Source organism: Chiloscyllium plagiosum, chromosome 11 (assembly GCF_004010195.1).
Source record: "Chiloscyllium plagiosum isolate BGI_BamShark_2017 chromosome 11, ASM401019v2, whole genome shotgun sequence".
NCBI classification, from domain to species: domain Eukaryota; kingdom Metazoa; phylum Chordata; class Chondrichthyes; order Orectolobiformes; family Hemiscylliidae; genus Chiloscyllium; species Chiloscyllium plagiosum.
Genome location: NC_057720.1, coordinates 92,755,248 through 92,771,297, shown reverse-complemented (window position 1 = coordinate 92,771,297; position 16,050 = coordinate 92,755,248). Strand labels below are relative to the sequence as shown.

The window sequence follows — 16,050 nt, the reverse complement described above, 5'->3', positions numbered from 1 at the left end:
AAAAATGAGAGGGGATCTTATAGAAACATATAAAGTTCTGAAAGGGATAGACAAGATAGAGGCAGGCAAGTTATTTCCGCTGTTGGGTGAGACTAGCACTAGCTGATGTGGCCTCAAGATTAGGGGGAGTAGATTTAGGACAGAGATGAGGAAGAACTGCTTTTCCCAGAGGAGTGAATCTATGGAATTCTCTGCACAAGGAAGCAGTAGAGGCAGCTTCATTAAATATATTCAAGTCACAATTGGATGGGTTTTGCATGGTAGGGGAATTAGGGGTAGTTGGGATAATGCAGGTAGGAGGAGCTGAGACAATGGATAGCTCAGCCGTGGTATTGATAAATGGGCCAAATAGCCTCCTCCTGCTTGTATTACTATGAAACTAGGCCCGTGTGTGTAGAGGAGCACTTTATGAAAGTAAATGCTCTTATTAGAGAGAGAGAGGGGGAGAGAGAGAGGTGAATGGGGGTGGGGATGGGAGATATTGAGAAAGACAGTCCTTCATGAGGATGCAAGATTTGAGTTATAGGGAGAGGCTGAATATACTGGGGCTTTTTTCTCTGGAGCGTGAAAGGCTCGGGGGGACGTTATAGAGGTTTAAAAGATTACGAGGGGCACGGATGTAGTGAATAGCCAGCGTCTTTTCCCCAGGGTAGGCGAGTCCAAAACCAGATGGCATAGGTTTAAGGTGAGAGGGAAAGGTTTTAAAAAAGGACCTGAGAGGCAACTTTTTTCAGGTATCAGGTATTCCTGATGAAGGGCTTTTGCCCAAAACATCGATTTTCCTACTCCTCGGATGCTGCCTGACCTGCTGTGCTTTTCCAGCACCACTCTGATCTAGACTCTGGTTTCCAGCATCTGCCGTCCTTGTTTTTACCTAGTAACTTTTTTCATGTAGAGGCTGGGGTGTGTATGGAACGAGCTACCAAAGGAGGTGGTGGAGGTGGGTATAACTAGAACATTTGAAAGGCATCTGAATGTACATGAACAGGAAGGGTTTAGAGGGTGATGGGCCAAATGCTGGCAAATGGGACTAGATCAGTCTAGGGTATCTGGTCAGTGTGGGAGAGTTGGGCTGAAGGGTCTGTTTCCATGCTATACAACTCCATGACTGTATGGTGGCATTGATGCTATCATTGGGCAGTCAGTTTTGAGAGTCATGGCTTTGCAGATTGAGTGAAATCCTTTTATCTTGGTGACTTCAGGGATTGACACCCGGACACATTTACCCCAGTGAGTACAGGCCTCGTGACCTGACAACTCAGGTTTCAGGCTGTTGCTAACAAGAAGGGTCATGCATTGCGTCAGGTCAAAACTACATCTGCAATTTAAATTCCACCGGTGACTTTGAAACCATTGCCGACTGTCATAAAAATTCCAGCTGGTCTGTTCCCTTTAGGAAAGTAAATCTGCTGTCCTTCCTTGGTCTGGCCTACCTGTGACTCCAGACCAACAGCAATATGTTGCCTATTAGCCATTCTCTGAAAGGACCTAGCAATCACTCCGTTGCATCAACTGCGAGAATAGGAAGGACTGAAACCGGACATATCACCAGGTATTGACCGAGACAGTGGGTATTGACCGAGACAGTGGAAACGACAATGTCAAACACAGCCCTGTCTACCCAGCTCCATCCTCCTTACTAACATCAGGGGGTTAGTGCCAAATTCAGGAGGGCTGTCTCACAGACTAGTCAAGCAATAGCCTGACACAGTCATACACACAGAACCATACCTTACAGACAATGTCCCAGACACCACCATCACCATCCCTGGATATGTCCTATCCCACCAGCAGGACAGACCCAGCAGAGATGGCAGTACAGTAGTATATAGTTGGGAGGGAGTTACCCTGGGATTCCCCAACATTAACTCTGGACCCCATGAAGTCTCATGGCTTCAGGTTAAAGATGGGCAAGGAAACCTGCTGCTGAATAAGACATAGAGTCTTACTGCTTACTGCTCTCTTAACCACGACCTCACCTCCCATCACCAAACCATCATCTCCCAGACCACCCACAACCTCATCACCTCTGGGGATCTCCCACCTACAGCCTTCAACCTCATTGTCTGTGAACCCTGCACTGCACGATTCTACCTCCTACCAAAGATTCACAAACCTGACTACCCTGGTTGACCCATTGTCTCAGCCTGCACCTGTCCCACTTAACCCATCTCTGTCTACCTTGACACTGTCCTGTCCCCCTTATTCCAGGAACCTCCCACTTACGTTTGGGACACCACCCATGCCCTTCACTTTCTCCAAGATATTTGTTTCCCTGGCCCCCAATGCCTTATCTTCACCATGGACATCCAGTCCCGGTACACATCCATCCGCCATGACAAAGGTCTCCAAGCCCTCTGTTTCTTCCTCTCACACCGTCCCAACCAGTACCCATCCACCGACACCCTCATCCGTCTGGCTGAACTGGTCCTCACCCTCAACAACTTCTCCTTCCAATCCTCCCACTTCCTCCAAACCAAAGGGGTAGCCCTGGGCACCCGCATGGACCCCAGCTATGCCTGCCTCTTTGTTGGGTACGTGGAACAGTCCACCTTCCGCAGTTACACCGGCACCACTCTCCATCTGCTCCTCCGCTATATCAAAGACTGCATCGGCGCTACCTCGTGCTCCCACGAGGAGGTTGAACACTTCATCAACTTCACCAAAACCTTTCACCTCGATCTCAAATTCACCAGGACAATCTCAGACACCTCACTCCCCTTACTGGAACTCTCCATCACTGTCTCCAACAACTGACTAACCACAGACTATACTACAAGCCCACCAACTCCCACGTCGACTACACCTCCTCCCACCCTACCTCCTGTAAAAACATCATCCCTTATTCCCAATTCTTCTGCCTCTGCCGCATTTGTTCCCAGGATGACCAATTCCACCTCAGGAAGTCCGACATGGCCTCCTTCTTCCAAGATTGCAATTTACCTTCCCATGTGGTCAACGATGCTCTCCCGCACATCTCCTCCACTTCCTGCACCACTGCCCTTGAACCCCACTCCTCCCAATGCAACAAGGACAGAAACCTTCCACACCACCAACCTCTGCATACATCGCATCATCCTCTGCCACTTCTATCACCTGCAGATGGACCCCACCATCAAAGATCTATTTCCCTCCCCAGCCCTATCAGTGTTCCAGCGAGACCATTCCCTCCGCGACTCCCTCCTCAGATCCACACATCTCCCCCCCAATCAGCCCACACTCCACTCTCAGCACCTTTCCCTGCCATCATAGCAAGTGCAAAACCTGCGCCCACACCACCCCCCTCAACTCCGTCCAAGACCCCAAAGAATCCTTCCACATCCAACAGAAATTTACCTGTACCTCCACCAAGGCCATCTGCTGTATCCTTTGCACACAATGTGGTCTCCTCTGCATCAGGGAGACAGGACGCCAACTTGTGGATCGTTTCAGAGAACATCTCTGAGACACCCACACCCACCAGCCCCACCGCCCCGTGGCCGAACACTTCAACTCCTCCTTCCATCCATCAAGGACATGCAGGTCCTGGGCCTGCTCCATCGACAAACCGTTACTACCTGATGCCTGGAGAAAAAACGCCTCATATTTTGCCTTGGGACCCTGCAACCACACAGGATCAATGTGGATTTCATTGGTTTCCTCATTTCCCCTCCTCCCCCCACATTATCCCAGTCCCAAGCTTCCAACTCGGCACTGCCCTCTTGACCTGTCCATCACCTTTCCCATCTATCCACTCCACCCTCCTCTTTGACCTATCACCTTCCCCCCAACCCCACCTCCCTCCCACTTATCTCTCAGCCCCTTGGCCCACAAGCCTCATTCCATGAAGGCCTTGTCCTGAAACGTTGATTCTCCTGCTCCTCAGAGCCTGACCTGCTGTGCTTTTCTAGCACCACGCTCTCGACTCTGATCTGCAGTCCTCACTTTCTCCTCCGGATTGGTATTGAACAACATGTGGAGGAAGCATTAAAGGTGGCAAGGGGGCAAAATGTATTCTGGGTGGCGGATTTCAATGTCCACCACCGAGACTGGCTTGGTAGCAGCACTGCTGGTTAAACTGGTCAGGTCCTAAACCATATCGCTGCTAGACTGGGTCTGTGGCAGGTGGTGAGGGAACCAACAAGGAAAAATGTTCTCAACCTCATCCTTCTCAATTTGCCAGCTGCAGATGCATCTCTCTATGACAATACCAGTAATTATGGCCATCGCACAGTCCTTGTGGAAGTGAAGTCCTACCCTCACATTGAGAATACTCTGCACTGTGTAGTGTGGCCAGACTTTGAACAGATCTAGCAACTCAAGACCGGGTATCATGACACAGTAGACCCTCAACAGTAACAAAATTTGACTCCAGCACAATCTGTCATCTCATGGCCGGCCATATCCCCCAGTTAACCATTACCATCAAGGCTGGAGATCAACCCTGGTTCAATGGAGAGTGCAGGAGGGTACGCCAGGAACAGCACCAGGCATACTTGAAGATGAGGTGTCAACCTGCTGAAGCTACCATATAGGGCTACTGGCATGCCAAACAGCATTAGCAGCAAGTGATAGAGCTAAGCGATTCTACAACAAAGCAGATGAGGCACAATCCTCAATGATGGGGAGCCCAACACATCAGTGCAAAAGATAAGGCTGAAGCATTCCCAATAATCGTTTTGTAATTTTTTGTTTTGTTTTAATATTCTGTACAATCTTCTGACCTGCCAACTATCTTTTGTTGGACTGTGTCTGTTCTGGACTTTCTGGAATATCCCTTAAATGTTTCCTGCTGGCATCTCTGCCAACCTATCCCTTAATCAAAATTGCCAGTTCACTTTCTCCAGCTCTGCATGCATGCCTGCTTAACTGCCATTGTTTAAATTCAAAACAGTAGTCCCAGACCCACACTTCTCTCCCTTAAACTCTATGTAAAATTTGTCACAGCTGCCCAGGGGCATTTTTACTAGAAGATCAGTAATTAAGAGCATAAGACATAGGAGAAGAAATTAGACCATTCAGCCCAGCGAGTCTGCTTCACCAGTCAAGCATGGCTTTAAGTTTCTCAAACCCATTCTCCTGCTTTCTCCCCATAACCATTGACACTCAATAACCTATGCATCTCAGTCTTAAATATACTCAATGACCTGGCCTGCACAGCCTTCTGTGGCAATGAATTCCACAGATTCACCACTCTCTGGCTGAAGAAGTTTCTTCTTATCTCCATTCTAAAAGGTCTTCCCTTCCCTCTAAGGCTGTGCCCTTGGGTCCTAGTCTCTCCTACCAATGGAAACATCTACACAATATCTATTCTGTCTGGGCCATTCACTATTCTGTATGTTTCAATTAGATCCCCCCCATACTTCTAAACCCCATCAAGTACAAACCCAGAGTCCTCAAACGTTTCTCTTACATTAAGCTTTTCTTTCATTCCTGGGACTGTTCTTGTGAACCTCCTCTGAACATGCTCCAGGGCTGGTACATCCTTCCTGAGATATGGGGCCCAAAACTACACACAAATGTGGTCTTGTCCCATCTCATTGGTCAAAGTCAGGTGTAATATAGCTTCCCTCAGGTTGGTACCAGAATATGCTGGTTTAAGAAAGTTTCCCGAAAACATTCAATAAATTCCTCATGTAGAGTACCTTTTCCCTTCTGATTTTCCAGTCCATACACAGATTAAAATGCCCCATGATAATTGCTGGAACCTTTTACGAAGCTCCCATTATTTCTACCCCCCCCCATCCTACCATGTAGTTATGGTTAGGGGTATGTACACAACTCCTACAAGTGACTTCCTGCTTTTATCATTCCTGAGATTGCTTTGATATTCTGGTTTCCTGAATTTCGGTCATCCTTCTCTTTATCTTTAACCAGTGTGACAATGCTGTCATTTTAACATGATCATTTTGTCTATGGGTTGTTTTTAAGAGAGGTTGTAAAGGCAGAGGTGCCGAGGGGTCTAGGAAGAGTCTGGTATAACAGTGGCAGGGGAGTGGCCAGTTCTCCCAGTTCAGCTTTTTCCTAGTTTGGTTTAGTTCTGGCAGTCGCAAGATACTGGAGTCCAGGAAAGGTTGCAAACTTCAGCAGATGATTCCTGACTGACTTTCTCTCTGAAATCTCTGGATGTTGTTCCCTCCTGCCTGTAAGAATCTGTGTTTCGATTTACCTTTTTGCCAAGGGGTTTGGAACAGTTCCTTAGCTAAATTGCTGTATCGGGTCGGTTAAGTTATTCTAAAGTCCGTTTTCTTTTGTTCGTGTTTCAACTGTAGTGTTTAAATAAATTCTGCTTTGCTTAAAGCCGAGTGGTCTGACCAGCTGCATCACACCTGGAATATCCACTTCACATCTGCCTTTCAAAAAAAAGTTAGGGTCTGCAGTCCTCACTTTCTCCTCCTACATTGACACATCATTTTTATCACTGAGCTGCAACTCCTGCTATACCCTAAAAGGACCATTGAGAGTTGGTAGGGATTGTGATTGAACACAATTCTGCTGCTGCTGATGACCCACAGTGCCTGAGGGATCCCCAGACTTGAGCTGATAGTTCTATGTGAATGTATCTCATTTTGCATGGTGGCAATGCCTCACAACATAAAGGACCGTGTGGTCATCACTCTTGCCAATAGCATCATGGAAGATGCATTTCTGACATGCATAGATCGATAGATAGGAACTGGGTTAATTGGATTCTCCCTGTTGTCAGTTCCCTCACCATCTGCCTCAGACCCAGTCTTGCAATTATAACCTACAGAGGATGACTGGTTCATCGAATCCCTACAGCGTGGAAGCAGGCCATTCAGCCCATCAAATCCACACTGACCCTGCAGAGAGCATCCCATCCCACCCCACCCCCACCTTTAATCCACTCAGCCCGCACACTAATGGATGACCTGGCATGGTCAATGCAGCTAACCTGCACATCTTTGGACTGTGGGAGGAAACCAGAGCACCCGGAGAAAACCCACGCAGACACGGGGAGAATGTGCAAACGCCCGCACACTAATGGATGACCTGGCATGGTCAATGCACCTAACCTGCACATCTGTGGACTGTGGGAGGAAACCAGAGCACCCGGAGAAAACCCACGCAGACACGGGGAGAATGTGCAAACTCCACAGTCAGTCGCCCAAGGCTGGAGTTGAACCTGGGTCCCTGGCACCATGAGGCAGCCGTGCTAACCACTGAGCCACCATGCCACCCAGTTCAGACTGTGCTACAGAGCCACCCTGGTTGATGAAGAAGTCCATGTTCACAACCCAGAGTAGTGTCACGACTGTGTAATTATGTCCTGACAGAAGTTAGGAATAAAAATTATTAACAGCTATGGCTGTTTAGAAAAAGATGTTAAGCTGTTTGCAGAAAGCTGCTGAAACCAGGTGTGCTAGAAGTCACCTGACTATTGCTAGTTCAACATGGATTAGGGAGACATATCCAAAGCTGTAAACATTTTCCTGCAGGAGTTAACAAAGCTCAGTTTGAAAACATAAACTTGGGCATGGACCAGAATATGGAACTGTGCGTTTGTGCACTTTGGCAGGAAGAATAGAGGAACTGAATCTTCTTTAAATCCAGAAAACACAGAAGGGAGGGATTCAGGAATCCTCGTTCATGAAAAACAAAACATCTAAATTGAGCAGGTAATAGGGAAGGCAAATGGAACGTTGGCTTTTTATTTTAAAGGGAACAGAGAACAAGGAGGTTCTACTAAACTAGAACAAAAACGGAAGTTGCTGGAAAAGCTGCTGCATCGCCAAATACCAGACTAATGCTGTTTACACGTTCCCTGATGACACCACCACAGTCGGTCGAATCTCAGATGGCAACAAAACAGACTATAGACGGGAGGTGGAAGACCTGGGAAAATGGTGCACTGGGAATAACCTCGCTCTCAATACCAGCAAAACCAAGGGAGTCATTATTAACTTTCAGCGGGATGTTCCTCATGCCCCCCTACACATTAACAGCACAGAGGTGGAACAAGTGGAGAGTGTCCAGCTCCTGGGTGTGGTCATCCACAACAAGCTTTCTTGAACTCTTCATCTGGACACACTGGTTACAAAGGCCCAACACGTCTCTTCTTCCTCAGGCAGCTGAGGAAATTTGGCATGACGGCAAATACCCTTGCCAACTTTTATAGGTGCGTTATCGAGAGCGTTCTTTCTGGATGTATCACTACCTGATATGGCAACTGTACCATTCAAGATCGGAGATGGTTACAGAGAGTGGTGAACTTGGCCTGGACAATCACAAAGGCCAACCTCCCATTTATAGAAACCACCGACAAGGCCCACTGTCAAGGAAAGGCCGCCAGCATTCTCAAAGATCCATCCACCCTGGCAACGCTTTTCTACAACCTCTACCATCAGGGAGAAGGCACAGAAGCCTGAACACGCACCAGCCGGTTTCATAACAGCTTCGACCCTACTGTTGTTAGAATACTGAATGGACCCACAAACTCTTAATATTCTTCTCTACCTGAGTTTTTGTCTTTGCTGCCAGTTACCTCTTATTTACTTATCTATGCGACTTAACTCTGTGTCTGCCTGTATTGCTCACAAGACACAGCTTTTCACTGTGCCTCGGTACACGGGACAATAAATTCAACTCAATTCAATGTAGATAGAGTGGGAAAGAGGGCCAAAATGTGGAAAATGGAGTTTAACATGGATAAGTTAAAAAAAGGTCACCAGCATTCTCAAAGATCCATCCACCGCTGAAAGTTAATAATGACTCCCTTGGTTTTGCTGGTATTTAGAGCTAGGTTGTTCTCAGTGCACCATTTTCCCAGGTCTTCCACCTCCCGTCTGTAGTCTGTTTTTCTACAACCTCTTTCAATAGCTAGCAGGAGAGAAGGTACAGAAGCCTGAACACACACACCATCCGGTGTCAAAACAGCTTCGACCCTACTGTCATTAGAACACTGAATGGACTCTCAAGCTCTTAACATTCGCCTGTACCTATGTTTTTGTTTTTGCAGCAGTTTACCTATTATTTACTATCTATGCTACTTAACTCTGTGTCTGCCTGTATTGCTGCAAGACAAAACTTTTCACTGTGCCTCGGTACACGGGATAATAAATTCAATTCAATTCAATTCAATTCATTTCATGCTCAGCAGACCTGGCAGCATCTGTGAAGACAAATCAGAGTTAATGTTTCGGCTCCAGTGGCGCTTCATCTGAACTCTACTAAAACTACACAAGGCACTAGTCAGACCACTGCTGGAATACTAGGAGCAGTTTTGGGTCACTTATCTAAGCAAAGATATGGACGCAGTCCAGAGAAAGTTCACTAGGCTGATCGCAGGTATGGACAGACTGTCTTGCGAGGAGACATTGAGTAGGTTGGATCCGTCTTCCTTGGAATATAGAAGAATGAGAGATTACCATATTGAAATACACATGATCCTGAGGGAACTTGACTTGTTGAAGGGGTAAGGACCAGAAGGCATAATATCAGAGTAAGGGGCCACACAATTATAGATTAGATTAGATTCCCTACAGTCTGGAAGCAGGCCCTTCGGCCCAACCAGTCCACACCGACCCTCCGAAGAGTAACCCACCCAGACCCATTTCCCTCTGTCTAATGCACCTAACACTACGGGCAATTTAGCATGGCCAATTCACCTGACCTGCACATCTTTGTGGGAGGAAACCAGAGCACCCAGAGGAAACTCCACACAGACAGTCGCCCGAGGCTGGAATCAAACCTGGGTCCCAGGTGCTGTAAGGCAGCAGTGCTAACCACTGAGCCACTGTGCTGCTTGGAGTCATGCTGCACATAACCAGACCCTTTGGACCAGCTCATCCATGCTGACCAAATCCCAAACTAAACTAGTCCCACTTGTGTGCATTTGACCCATATCCCTCTAAACCTTTCTTTTCACGTACTTATCCAAATGCTTTTTAAATGTTGTAATTGTACCTGCATTCACCACTTCCTCTGGAAGTTCATTCTACACACGAACCACACTATATGTGAAACGTTGCCCACTACTGTCCCTTTTAAATCTTTCTCCTCTCATCTTAAGAATATGCCCCCTGGGTTTGAACTCACCCACCCTAGGGAAAAGATCTTGGAGAGATGAGGAGGAATTTTGTCTCTCAGAGGGCAAAGAATCTGTGCAATTTATTGCTGTCGAGACTGGGTCATTAAGTCTATTCAAGTTTGAGATAGAGAGAATTTTAATCAGGAAGGGAATCAAGGGTTTGGAGAAAAGGCAGGGAAGTGGGGTTGAGGAATTTCAGATCAACGATGATCTCATTGAATGGCAGAGCAGACTCGATGGGCTGAATGGTCTATTTCTACTTTGATATTTTACAGTCTTCTAGCCAAGCATTGGAGGTGGGAGAAGGGCTATCCCTGCTGTACCTTTGCCATGTTTGGAACATGACCTTGTGTAGGTCACCGGGTAACAACAGCCATCTCAGTTTGTCAGCTAAGAATGGTTCCAATCTGGCAAGCTGTACAGACAGAAAGGAGGAACTCGGACTGCTGATGCTAGAGAGTCCGTGTCAAAAAAATGTGGTGCTGGAAAAGCACAGCAGGTCAGGTAGCATCCGAGGAGCAGGAGAATCGATATTTTGGGCATCTCTGTGTAGACAGAGATTTCATATTAAACCATCTGGGATAAATATATCACCAGACTTGGAAAGAGTGAGTGAGTGTGAGACAGAGAGAGAGAGAGAGATACAGAGGGAAAGGGCTCAAAACAACTAGCAGACTGCTGTGAAATAACAGGGCAGCTAAATATATACCTTCAGAATCAGTAGTTCGGAATCTTCCCTCTGAAAATGTGTTGTCCTGTGGAGTCTGCTTGCATAAGAAAACATCTACCACTTGACTACAGGTGGCATCACATCGGACATTAAATGTTAATCTCTTTTCTTCAGAAGTAAGGAACACAAAGCATTGGGCTTCAGCGATGTACACAAAGATTTATTAGGAATTTACTCTTGTAGGTCAAAGAGTGTGGTGCTGGAAAAGCACAGCCGGTCAGGTAGCATCCGAGGGGCAGGAGAGTCGTCTTTTGAGCATAAGCTCTTCATCAGGAATGTGACTCTCCTGCTCCTCGGATGCTGCCTGACTGGCTGTGCTTTTCCAGCACTACACTTTTTGACTCTGATCACCAGCGTCTGCAGTCCTCACTTTCTCCTTTTTTCTGGTAAGTACTCTTTCTGTTTTATCTATACAAGATTTGTTGTAATCTTGATATCTGTAATGCTTAGTTGATAATATTATTCCTTTGTCCCTCAGGAACCTCCAGCGATAATGAGTAATAACAGTGAAACTGTTTAAACCAATACCTTGCTGATGACAGTACATTCCGTGTTCTCATTACCTTCGGCGTGGTGACCAAAATGGAAAAGAGACTTCATGGAGTCCAGAATCAATACTGAGGTCTCCCAGGGCAACACAGTACACCAGTGTGCCACCAGCTGTACTGGGCCTGAGCTGCCGGTGGGGCAGGACTTATCCAGGGATGGTGATGTCCAAGACGTTGCCATACTCACCACATCATGCCTTACAGATAACGTCCTGTGGCACAACTTTTCCAATTTTGACAGTAGCCCCCACATGTTGGTAAGGAAGTCTTTGTAAGGTTGGTAGGGACAGGTTTGCCATTTCTGTATCTGAATCAAGTGCCTTGGACAATGTTGGTGGTCCATTTATTTTATTCTCGTTGTACTTTTGCGCAGAGTTTGAATCCACCCAATCTCTGGGCCTTTCCTGAGAGAAATTAGGAGTCACACACGCTCTGCTGGCTCTGGAATCACAAGCAGGCCACAGCAGGAGGGATTTTACACCTGCACAATAGTTTCATGGTCATCATTCCTGCTGCTGTTGACCTCCTCTGCCAATCGAGCCATGTCTCCCTGGTATCAGTATCCTCCTCAGATCGCCTAGATAAGATTCAAGTAACACATTATTTTATACAATACAAGCACCTTTGTTTGTCAACAGTGTACTTGTGAATTTTCTCTTGCCCCCTTTCATACCTTCCATAAAATAAAGCATAAATGAGATATTTCTTTCTTTCCCCGTTCCATCACAGCTTGGTATGGCAACTGCCCTGCCCAAGACCGCAAGAGAGAGTGGTGGACACCACCCAGTCCGTCAGGCAAACCAGCCTTATTCCATTGACTTCGTGTACACTTCCCGCTGCTTCAGGTAAGCAGCCAACATTAGCAAAGACCCCTCTTACCCCAGTTATACTCTCTTCCAGCCTCTTCCGATAGACAGAGGGTACAAAAGATTGAAAACACTTACCAACACATTAAAGAACAGCGTCTTCTCCACTGTTATCAGACCTATGAACAGACCTCTGATGCTTAGAGCTGATATTTCTTTGAACCTTCCTTGTGGCTGTAACACTATGTTCTCTTCTGTTACCCTGGCATACATGTGTGAGGTATAATTGCCTGGACAGCATACAAAACAATACTTTTCACTGTTTCTCAGCATGTGTGACAATAATAAATCAGATCAAATCAATCTGAGGACTCCTCTTAATGGCTTCGAATTGGCTTCCAGGAAATACATTTTCTTTTGTTTTGCCCCCTGTGTATTTGTTGCATTCACACAGGAACATTTCCTTCTGTAGTTGTATTCACGAATGGAGGATTTGCACTCAGAAGAAGAATTAGAAGAATTTATCACAATTCTCAAGAACTATCAACCCCATTAAACTTAAAAGACATGGTGGCTCAGTGGTTAGCACTGCTGCCTCACAGCACCAGGGTCGCAGGTTCAATCCCAGCCTTGGGTGATTGTGTGGAGTTTGCACATTCTCCCCATGTCTGTGTGGGTTTCCTCCTCTAATCCAAAAATGTGCAGGTCAGGTGAATTGGCCATGCTAAATTGCCCGTAGTGTTAGGTGCATTAGTTAGAAGGAAATGGGACTCGGTGGGTTACTCTTCGGAGGGTCGGTGTGGACTGGTTGGGCCAAAGGGCCTGTTTCCCCACTGTAGGGAATCTAATCTAAAAGTCACAACACATCAATTTCCAAGATACTATAGTGTTTAAATTGATGCAACAGGCATAGAGAAGCAACAACAAAATAAAAACCCTTTGGCAAAATAACTGATACACAAAAAGCCACCATGTTAGACCCATCTTCTGCAGATTGGTGGAGTCACAGTCATACTGCAGGGTTTTGGAATTTGAAACACTTTAACCAGGCAGTTGCTACACCTTTTACTGCATCTCAGGTCTCAACCTCAGAATTAAAATCATAATGGCATCCGCAATATTATCCCCTTGTGGATCCTGAGCATTTGCAGCCCTAAGTCAGAGATGCCAGATTCATTTGTGAGTAATTCACGACCTCAGTGATTTCACGTTTCCCTCACTCCTGGTCAGCTGAGTGTTCCTCGTTGGCGGGTTTGAAGCTGTTCAGTCTTCTTTGCAGTTGCCCTCTCTTCCCTGCTGTTACAGCTCCTCTCTCCCTAACTCTCTTTTCGGTTGTTGGTCTTCACTCAGCCTCTGGGTGGCCTCCCCATACTCTCTTGCAGCCTTCTGACTCTGCCCAGCATCCATCCTGCACTGTCTACCCCTCGGGTCCTCTGATCACTGGATGTTTTTCCTCCCACATTTGTTCTGGATAGGCTTACAGTAAACCCATCAGCAGCAAATACAAGAGTTTGCGATTGGGAAAACATCATTTCTGGATTGATCCCTTTATATTCTGGTGCTACTGGCAAATTTCTTGAAATCAGTTTCAGGTTGATTAATCCACCCCCCCCACCCCACCCCACCTCCACCCCCCCACCTATTCTTTGCTTTGTCCCACAGTTCAATATCAGGGAGCATTTCTGGATTTTTTTTAGATTAGATTGACTAAGTGTGGAAACGTCCTTCAGCCCAACAAGTCCACACCGACCCTTTGCCTGAGGCGGGAATAGAACCCGGGTCTCTGGCGCTGTGAGGCAGCAGTGCTAACCACCGTGCTGCCCTTATGAAGAACCTGATGAAGGAGAGGCGCTCTGGACATGAGCCCATAATACGGTTCAGTTACGCTCTCCAGAAGCGAAGAATGATCTCACATAGGGATATGCGGGCAGAAAGAATGAGTTCAGGCTCATTGTGCCTTTTAGGATTACTCAGAAACTGAGAGACCAACCCACCCCACCCCCACTACGCTCTCCATGGCAACACCGGAGCCAATCACTGCCTTTTCCAATCAGTAGGTAAAACACAAGGAACCCCCCACCCCCACCGCTCTCTCTCTGGCAACACCGGAGCCAATCACATTGGCTGCCTTTTCCAATCAGTAGGTAAAACACAAGGAACCCCCCCCACCCCCTCTATGGCAACACCGAAGCCAATCACATTGGACAATGCAGCCAATCAGTAGGTAAAAACACAGGGACTGCAGATGCTGGACACCAGGGTCTAGATCAGAGTGGTGCTGGAAAAGCACAGCAGTTCAGGCAGCATCTGAGGAGCAGGAAAATCGATGTTTCGGGCAAAAGCCCTTCATCATGAATAGAGCCTTTAGGGTGGAGAGATAAATGAGAGGGGGTTGGGGTGGGGAGAAAGTAGCATGGAGTACAGTGGGTGAATGGGGTTGGGGATGGAGGTGATAGGTCAGAGAGGAGGGTGGGTGAAGGTAGCAAAGAGTACAGTGGGTGAATTAGTACCCTCTTCTCCAGTCGCATGTTGTGATCACATGGCATTTGGCATTCTTGGGATTTTCCTGCCAAATGCAAAACGAGAAGCCTTGGCGTTTGAGGGAGCTTCAATGTTTCGCACCACCATTTCTGTGATGCCCTCGTGTTGACGACACATTGGCGCTGGGCTCTGATTTCACCACGTCTGACACACTGTCATTGCTGCAAAGAGGTGTCACTGCAGTCCTCTGCTACATGGCATGTTGTGACAACAGTACTGGCAACCCCTTCAGAAAAAGAGATGAACCAGGCTCACTTGCAAAGCACAGCACCTTTACAGAGTCAAGGTTTCTCATTTATTTTGACATAAAAGGTCAGAACAAAGCAAAGGGTTTTTTTTTGAAAGCATTCTGATTGTCAATACTTCACAATACACTTCAACTGCAGCGTTAGAATATACAGTATTGAAACACACGACTTAGGCTGTTTCGATTCAATCGGCTGAGGTGCAGCCCGCTGACTGTTATGGTCAACTTGCACTATGAAGTCAAGCCTTTTATTTCAACATAGTTTCGTCGACTGGGAAAAGAAAAGAACTAAGACATCTCTGAAAACCTCAATCACATGCCAGTAAGTTAAGTCACTGAACTCACTAAAATTGACGGAACTTTCCAAACTGCATGCAGAAACACACACTGGCCAACCTGTTCAGGCAGGTCTGGGTGGGGATGGTGGGAGAGGGGTAAGGGTGGGGTTGGAGAGTGGCTTTTGGGTTGGGAGGAGGGCAGGGAAGTGAAAACTTTATCATTTACACGTCAAACGTTGGCTCTTTACTGTGCTTCAAGCATTTTCAAAAAGAAAAGGTAAAAACGATTTTGAGTCCCAGGGTGACCGGCGTCCTGCATAACACAGCAGCGACATTCCCCACCCACCCCCTCCCCACCCTCACCTCCACCACAGGAAATGTCCTGCTTTCACTGCAGTCAGACCAGGCTCCATCAAGGTCCCAAAACATTGTCCATGAGGATCTCTGTCCCAGCTTAAAGCAGGTCTCCGCGGATTCTTGAATGGCACACCAAAGTAACGGGCAGTCGGAAATGTTTAAAAAATAAAACACATGCTGGACTGTTCTCTTTCATCTGGTGGGATGGCTTTCAGTGATACAATCCCCACCCCCCGGCCTGGGGAGGAGGGAGTTCATGGATAGCGAAATTACCAGGGCGTGTGTCCGTATGGAGAGCCACATCAGGAATGGGAGCAGCCATTCTTCCATCATCTGTCAGGAGCAAGGAGCAGGGAGTGGGAGCAGGGAGCAGGGAAGGGGGAACAGGGAGCAGGGAAGGGGGAACAGGGAGTGGGTGCAGGGAGTGGGAACGGGTGCAGGGAGTGGGAGCAGGGAGCAGGGAGTGGGAACAGGTGCAGGGAGTGGGATCGGGTGCAGGGAGTGGGATCGGGT

The 16,050-nt window shown here is 47.1% G+C and overlaps 1 protein-coding gene and 1 long non-coding RNA gene across 3 annotated transcripts in view; one reads left to right on the top strand and one right to left on the bottom strand.

Moving 5' to 3' along the window:
- Positions 1 to 12,459, top strand: part of LOC122554806 — a 48,217-nt gene extending 35,758 nt beyond the window's left edge. For both annotated transcript variants that reach the window (XR_006313088.1, XR_006313089.1), the window contains exon 3: positions 11,239 to 12,459. This is a non-coding gene — a long non-coding RNA (uncharacterized LOC122554806). The remainder of the gene's footprint in view (positions 1 to 11,238) is intronic.
- Positions 12,460 to 13,179: 720 nt separating this feature from the next.
- Positions 13,180 to 16,050, bottom strand: part of LOC122554082 (probable voltage-dependent R-type calcium channel subunit alpha-1E) — a 50,025-nt gene continuing 47,154 nt past the window's right edge. Inside the window, exon 6 of the mRNA XM_043698535.1 lies at positions 13,180 to 13,267. Within this exon, the coding sequence (XP_043554470.1) occupies positions 13,180 to 13,267 (88 nt within the window). The remainder of the gene's footprint in view (positions 13,268 to 16,050) is intronic.